The 8,004-nt window shown below is 43.0% G+C and overlaps 1 protein-coding gene across 1 annotated transcript; it reads right to left on the bottom strand.

Annotated features, from left to right (window-relative positions):
• Window positions 1–2,335: 2,335 nt before the first annotated feature.
• Window positions 2,336–7,745, bottom strand: Srp19 (signal recognition particle 19). The gene is made up of 5 exons (XM_031365290.1): window positions 7,594–7,745; window positions 7,075–7,150; window positions 4,382–4,453; window positions 4,180–4,291; window positions 2,336–2,844 (listed from the first exon to the last, which is right to left on the bottom strand). Exons 1-5 carry the CDS (start codon window positions 7,632–7,634, stop codon window positions 2,711–2,713), a joined length of 435 nt encoding a protein of 144 aa, XP_031221150.1. The 5' UTR covers window positions 7,635–7,745; the 3' UTR covers window positions 2,336–2,710.
• Window positions 7,746–8,004: the final 259 nt, after the last annotated feature.

Genomic DNA, 8,004 nt, shown 5'->3' with positions numbered 1-8,004 from the left:
TCTTGGCTTGTTACAGAGGTTTTCCATGCCCTTTTAGGTAAAGGTTATATATTATACATTCCTACTGATATATTTCTAAAATTCTAAAATTCTCCAGCCCTTCAGTGGATTCTGAGTTCGAGGCCAGCCTGGTCTACAGAGTGAGTTCCAGGACAGCCAGGGCTACTCAGAGAAACCCTGTCTTGAAAAAACAAAAACAAACAAACAAACAAAAAGTTGTGTGAATGCCTGCACATATGTCTATGTGCACATGTGTGCTTGATTCCCACAGAGGCCAGCAGAGGCTGTTGGATTGCTGTGGTGCTGGAGTTAAGATGGTTGTGAGCTGCCATGTGGTTGCTGAGATTGGAACCTGGATCTTCTGCAAGAGTGGCAAGGGCTTTGAACTGCAGAGCCATCTCTCTAGCCCCTGTGCCATATTCATTAGCTGATCAGCCGTTTGGAGACATCTCTGTGCTCACCGGTGGAGCCCATTCATCAGGGTGGTGGTGTGCTTTATACAACAAAGAGGCAGGCAATCCTCCCGGGGACACTTCACCTTCATGGGGATTGCTTGGGTGCACATCTTCCACCCTTGGCAGGGGCCATGCCATTGCAATGCTGAGAGGATGATGACAGTGGGATAACCTTGTAACTACTCCACCTTCAGTTGCATGACTTCGCAAACGTTAGAGGCAATCTAACATCCAAACTCAACCTTAATTCTGGAGTGCTCCACATTCAGGCAGCAAGTGTTTTTGTGAACTTTTCTTGGGGAGGTAGGCAAACATCTCTTCACCCCAGATAGAACTCTGCAGTCCGAAGAAATGATTCCACTCATCTTGTTTGCTGAACTAATGAGTTTAATTAGTTTCCTAGTCAGTGTTGTATTGTTGTGAGGAGACACCATGACCACAGCAACTTGTAAGAGAAAGCATTTAATTGGGGCTGGCTTACGGTTTCAAAGGTTTAGTCCATTCTCATCATGGGTGGGAAGCCTGGTGTGACACAGGCAGATATAGTGCTGGAGAAGTAGCTGAGAGTTCAGTACCTGGATCCACAGGCAGCAGGAAGAGACATTTAAAAGCCCCCCTCCAGGGACACTTTTTATAACCAGGCCATACCTCCTAATCCTTATCAAGTAGTGCCACTTCCTGATGACTAAGCATTCAAATATATAAGCCTATGGGGGCCATTCCTATTCTAATCCCAATAGGGTTATTGGCAACTTCTGATTGACTATTACACCACTGAAGAAAGCCTTGCCTGCCTCCCTCCACCCCACCATCCTGCCTAGCAACCACCAACAGATCCTCAGGAGGTATGGGGTCCCATGTACCCTCCCCCTGTTGACTCCCTATATGTCTTCAGGAAGGGTGGGGTCACATGACTAAGTTAATGGGCTTTTTGGGTTGACCTCCTGTTGCTCATCATGCTAAGAGTTCTAGGTGGCAACACAACAGTCACGCTGTGCCTCAGCAGGTCAAAGCCACCACTCCAGGAAGGGCTCTGGAATGAATTCACAAGAACACTTCCAAGTTAGTGTCTTCAGAGAAAGTGGACTTCCTGGCGCTAAAGCACTGGTCATTTTTTAGAACTCTGGTGGAAACAATGTCTATTTTGTTTGAAGACAGCTTTTTATGTAGTCCAGGCTGGCTGGAACTGGATATGTAGCTGAGGCCAGCTTTGAATTTCTGATCCTCCTGATCCACACTTAGTAATGTGACCCCACCCTTCCTGAAAGCATATGGGACCCCATACCTCCTGAGGATCTGTGGTAGTTGCTAGGCAGGATGGTGGTGAGGAGGGAGGCAGGCAACTCCAGCTCCACAATGCTAGACTGACTGTAGGTGTGTGACACCACATTGGCTTGGAAATGTTTTGTGTGTGACATGTTCATACATGTCTGTGTTTATTGACTAGAGATTGACAGTAAGTCTCCTATCACTCTCCACATCATCTTATGAAGCAGGGTCTCTCACTGATCTGGACACCACTGAGTTACTGGCCAGCAATCCCCTGGGATCTGCCCATCTCCCACACCAGTGCGCCAGGCTTTTGCATGGGTACTAGGAATTTAAACTCAGGTCTTCCTGATTGTGAAGCAAGCACTTTGACATTGAATGTCTCTCAAGCTCAGAAACAATGGTCATAAGACTAACACATTAGCAAGTTTAAAGCTTAAGCCTGACTTGCCTATCATCACAGCAGATTAAGAGACAATTTCTATTGCCCCTCCTACTTCTCACCCACCCTATCCACGCTTCAATTAGTTGTATTTTCACTAACCTCTTTTTCTGGTATTAACTGATTCGTAAGTGAAAGCTACTTAAAGTAAGTAAAACGTAAGTTAAAGTCAGTTTAAATCTTTTATTTCATTAACTTAAAAGTGAACAAAATGTGTATTTCAAATTTTATTAAACTTACATACCTGAAATATATGTTTACATAGAGGACAAAACAGATATAGTATTTCAAGTAACTTATGGGACAGTCATTATCTGTTAAAAATATTCTTCTTTCTTCCACACATACAATTTTTCCTTCTTACAGTATAAAAGCTGGATGCAAACTTCTGATGTAAACTTATATCACTGTTAACTGTTGATGAAGATGGGAGACACACTTGTTCACAGCTCAGTTAAAGGACACAAAGAAAAAGCTGTTCCCTCAGACACAAGGATCCATGTCTCTCTCCCAGCAGGACTGTGTGCTCTACGTTCCCACCACGTCATTTCTTCTTCTTTCCTTTGCCTTTTTTACTCCCTTCTCCTTGCTGAAGACTTGGGTCAGCACCTCCTGATTTCTGTGTCCTTGTTTTTAGCTTAGGTATCATTTCTGCTACGTACAGCATCACTGACTTACCTAGAAATCAGAAGCTAGGTTTAGTGTAACAATCTTAGAAATAATATACAACACATTACTGACTTGAAACCTCGGTCCTAGGCCCAGGTCTCCAACCCTTACCCTTTTGGGAAAGAGGGGGAGAGACATATTAAACAACAGGGACCTCACCCTGAGCCCTGATGACACTGACACCCATCCACATCCCACTCCATTTAACTACAAGAAGGCACCTTTTTTTGGCTTCAACATATCGACCTTTATATCTTTGATATGTCTACTGTTTTACTAGGAATAGGAGTATTCTCTTCACCAATAAATTTTGGCTGCTTTTCAAATCATAAGCTTTTTTGTGTGTATCTATTTTGGGTCCTTTAAGGCCGTAGGGAAAATGTTGAGAGAAAACACAAACTAGAAAACACCTTCGTGTGTGCTGCTAGGCAAGTGTACATACAGCACCTAGCTACTTTCCCAGCCCTATCTATTATTCTTGAGTTAGAATCTTAAGTTTCTGGCAATAACCGATGTATAGAAACCAATTCATTTGTATTTTACTAAAAACAAATAATTACATATCAATTAACCTGAGAGTGCAATTGTTTTACTTTAATAAAATTGGAGACATTAAAGGGGCAAAAAAAAAAAAAGTGAACAGTTCTAAATTAGAATATATACATTAAAAGGTTAAAAATAAAAAAATTAAAGATGTGACACTCTGCTTTTGAACTAAAACCATGTATTCATGAACATAATGTGTATGTGTGTGCATGTGACATGTATAACTTTGTGTACAGATTTTGTTCTTTCCCCTGAACAAAGGTCACCAAGTGCCTCCGTCCTCTGAGAGGTAATCCACCCCTCTAGTGTTCTCTATTAGTCTACGATCCCCACTCCCTACCTACTTTAGCACTCACCATTAGATGAGTACTATCTGAAAAATGGGTATGTTAGCTTCTAGTCCATTTAAAAACTTTTATCAATAATAAATATATTTATCAATAAATAGTATTATTACTTAAGTTTATATACGTAGAACCACAATAATTAATATTTCTTTGTCATTCAATATTGCTCCTTAAGATTTATTTTTGCTGTATTGGGGCTTGAACCTAGGACCTTGTGCATGGTAGGTAGACTCTAGCACTGAGCCACATCTCTAGACTTCTTAAGTTTTCTATTTTGAGACAAGGCCTTACAACATCGCTCAGGTTAGTCTTGAATTCATTCTACCGCCCACACAGGTACTGAACTTATAGTAATCCCTCTGCTTCAACAGTCTGCGTGCTGGGCTTACTACAGATGGGTGGTATTTATATCCTTTGTACAAGATAAATTCATTTTAAAAATTTAGCTTACGTGACGGGAACTGTACAAGACAGAGGCTGCCATCTTCCTGTTTGAGCTGTACCCGGACTCGGCCTCTATACTGAACATCACGATTCCATTCTCTGGAATACATTTTGTTTTTCTAACACAAATAAAACAAAACAAAAATAGGTCTTCAGAGTTATGACATCAATGAGGTGAGTATGAGACAGTGATGAGGACCTCATCGTACCTCCAGAAAGGCATTCAGTCCAACTGCTGAGCACACATCCTGAATCTCAGTAGCCGTCGGGTTCTCTACAGCCTGAACAGTTCAAAACAAAAACATTCAACAGCTGAGTTTTAAGTAGTTATTACTACGTTGTGTGTAAATCATTTCTAATATCATGACTAAAACAGACTAAACCCTAGTGTTATTTTTTTACTATCTAATTATTTTTACTATAAAATTTAAAAATCCTTAAAACAGTTGTGTGTTTCTATCTCTTCCAACATAAACCTTATGAAAGGACTTCATCAGTACATTCCCTAGCAAAGCCTGATGATCTGAGCACAGTAGGTGCTCAATGCATCTGACTGGTTAAATGATTACACATACAACCATTCTAGAACACTGACTGTTACCTAATAAGCTGGACATGATTGCCTCTGGCCCTGGAATTCAAGTATACATTCAACAGTGGAATATATACACTCAAGTATGTTCATAGCAGCAGTATATCTTATTTTTAGTATTTATTTTATGTGTCAGTACACCACATTTGGGCAGTGCACACTGAGGTCGGAAGTAGCCTTACTTCCCCAGGAACTGCAGTTATAGACGGTTGTGAGTCACCCTGTGGGTGCTGGGAACAGCTCTTCTGCAGAAGCAGTAAGGGTTCGTACCTGCCGAGCCATTGCTGTAGCCCCACAGCACTACTTACAACAGCCTAAACTAGAGTGTGGGGTTCATACAATGCAGTTCTGCAAGGCAGTACTTTGAGGCAGGGGAAGTTTACACACCCTCTACCCCAGGAACATTTGGTCATGTTGGGAGACAGATTCACTTCAAAATAGCTAGAGAAGAGGGAACTTTATATAGCAGGTAGAGGTCAGAGATGTTATCATGCATCTGAAAATGCACAGAACTGTCACAACAGATAATTATCTGACTCAGAACAGCAGATGAGGGCTGGAGAGATGGCTCAGCAACTGAGAGCTTCTACTGCTCTTGTAGAGGACCCAGTTTCAGTACCAACACCCAAACAGGCAGCCCAGCTCCAAGGGATCTGACACCCTCTTATGGCCTCCACACTGCCTGCATTCACACCTGCATTCTCATGCACAGATACTTACATATACATGAGAATAAAAATAGAATAAACCTTTAAAACAAACAAATACTGTCAACGGTTCTTGTGCTAAGATTATCTTGCTTGAATTAGTTAAACTACACTGGGGGGGGGGGGTGTTGCTTAGAGACAGAGAACTTGCTTGGCTTATTTGAGGCTTCACATTCATTCCTGAGCATCAAAATATGCAAAAAATTATAGTAAGAATATCAGTAAGTCTCATACTTTAAAGATCTGTGAAGAAGACAGAAAAGTACACAATGAATAACCTCATACATAGAAAATGAAAAAAACAGCCCAAGGTCACCTACAGTGTTGGAAATCAGAACAATGTTCCTTTGTGTGAGTGAGCACAGGGAAGAGACACAGGAGAATCTTCCTGCATGCTAACTGGTAATGTTTAAGTTTGGGTGCTGTATCCAGCTCTACTCCCTGTATGAAAATTATTCAATTTATATACTTTTCTAAGTTTGGTAGATATACATCAGTGGACTTTTTAAAACAATAAACATTCCAGAAGGCACCTAGGAGCTGTTATTAAAGCCTTATGTTGGGCATTACTCTGAACAGTGCTCTAAAGGAGGCAAGGTGAACTTTACTCTTCTAAGTAATAACCAAATGAAAGACATTAATATAAAAATAGCTAATTCTTTGCTTTAGATTTCATTTGATTATAAAATCAAATCCCTCTTTAAAAGTAGAATCCAACATAAAAATTCTGTGAGCTCTCATTTAGCACTGGGCATTTTCTAAGCTTAGGTCACCAGACCAGCCCCTAACTAGGGTTTTTCTATCTAAAGATCATATCATTCAGAACTGTAAATCACTTAGGGCCTTCCACATTTTGGGTTAAGAGCTCTACCCTGGAGCTACTCTCGTCCCCTACACCTACTATCCACAAGCACTAACTTTATAGTGAGTTTATACTCCTTTTTTGTTTTTTGATTTTTCGAGACAGGGTTTCTCTGTATAGCCCTGGCTGTCCTGGAACTCACTCTGTAGACCAGGCTGGCCTTGAACTCAAAAATCCGCCTGCCTCTGCCTGCCTCTGCCTCCCACGTGTTGCGTGTGCCACCACAACCCGGCTTATACTCCTTTAAAAAGCAATAAAGACAAAACTTAACAAACCTGCACATTGTACAAACCTTTATTCCTATACTTTAAAAAAAGTGAGTTTGCAGCTGGGTGGTGGTGGCGTATGCCTCTAATCCCAGCACTTGGGAGGCAGAGGCAAGCGGATTTCTGAGTTAGAGGCCAGCCTGGGCTACAGAGTGCATTCCAGGACAGCCAGGGCTACACAGAGAAACCCTGTCTAGAAAAACCAAAAAGTGAGTTTGCATCCTGCATGTTGTGCTATCCAATGCTATCATTTTGCTTCCACTAAGACTGTCATAATCTTGGTTTTAAGACATGAAAACTCGACCCAGATCTCTTCTTTTCTTTACAAACAGGCCATTAAGAATTCTCTTTTGTTTTGCAAGTGTTCTCTTCAATCTCATTTAAAAAAAAAAAAAGAAAGAAAGAAAGAAAGAAAGAAAGAAAGAAAAGGCAGTCGTTGCCATAACAAGCAAGGGCCTAGGTATCAGATACTCACCTTACTTATGGGGATCCGTCTCCCCTCAGCTATGGTCTTCTTATTATTTAAATAAGCAGGGTAGATACAAATAAACCTGCCACAAACACACACGAAAAAAAGCACAGCTGGGTAATTTAAGTGGTAACTTAAAAGGGATAATTTCGTCGACATAGCAGAGACATCTTATACTAAAATTTAACATATATATTTTTTTAATGACTGGAGCAAAACAATGCAACTGTTACTTTGACACAACAGCCTGTCTAGAGTCCCTGAGGCTGGAGCGCGCTCTTACACGGAAAGGAAAAACTCAGAAGACACGAGGCGAGCCTCTCTGACAGCAGCACTAATGGAGAACGCGGTTCTCGCGGCGCGACTGTTCTCTAACGTCGGGTCCGGTCCTCACCGCACCGCACCGCACCGCACCGCCCGCCACAGCTACAGGGGGAGCTCGGTGCGACCGGGGCTCGGAAGCTGCGCAATGCCGGGGTTCCGCTGGCTCTCGTGACGCCGCGGCCAGCCTTCCCGAAGACCCACCTGTCTTGGTCGGCCGGGGACCGCGCGGCTGCGCAAGCCATGTCCTCGGGAGTCCCGACAGCCGCGCCAGCCTAGCAGGCCGAACACCAGCGCGAAGACGACTCGGACCTCGGAGAGCGCCCGCCCTTCCGGCGGAAGTCCTACTGCCAAAGCGGCCGCCAGCCTGGTTTCCCTCACAGGTGGTTCCGGCTTGGAGTGACGTGGCTCGTAAGCCCATCTTCCGGCGAGAAGAGCGCCCGGACCCTTCCGTCTGTCTGGGCTGACCTCAGCTTCTTCCCACTGGCTGTGCGCGCTCTCCTGGTGTAGCCCAGACTCTTCGCCCAGGGGAGCGAGTATCTGTAGTTTGGAGCAAGATGCGGGTTAGATCTGGCAGGAAAATGCCCTTCTATGCTCAGCTATATATTCCTGGTT

This window comes from Mastomys coucha, unplaced genomic scaffold (assembly GCF_008632895.1).
Source record: "Mastomys coucha isolate ucsf_1 unplaced genomic scaffold, UCSF_Mcou_1 pScaffold13, whole genome shotgun sequence".
In the NCBI taxonomy this organism is placed as follows: Eukaryota; Metazoa; Chordata; class Mammalia; order Rodentia; family Muridae; genus Mastomys; species Mastomys coucha.
The sequence above is the reverse complement of the archived record's forward strand: the minus strand, read 5'-3'. Positions and strand labels throughout refer to the sequence as shown.

Excerpts from the sequence above, each read along its gene's own strand:
- Srp19 (XM_031365290.1), bottom strand. The coding sequence starts at position 7,634 with ATGGCTTGCGCAGCCGCGCGGTCCCCGGCCGACCAAGACAG. Across the intron at positions 4,292-4,381 it reads GACTGAATGCCTTTCTGGAG|AAAAACAAAATGTATTCCAG; the intron begins GTACGATGAGGT and ends TATTTGTGTTAG. Across the intron at positions 2,845-4,179 it reads TCTTGTACAGTTCCCGTCAC|GTAAGTCAGTGATGCTGTAC; the intron begins GTAAGCTAAATT and ends TCTGATTTCTAG.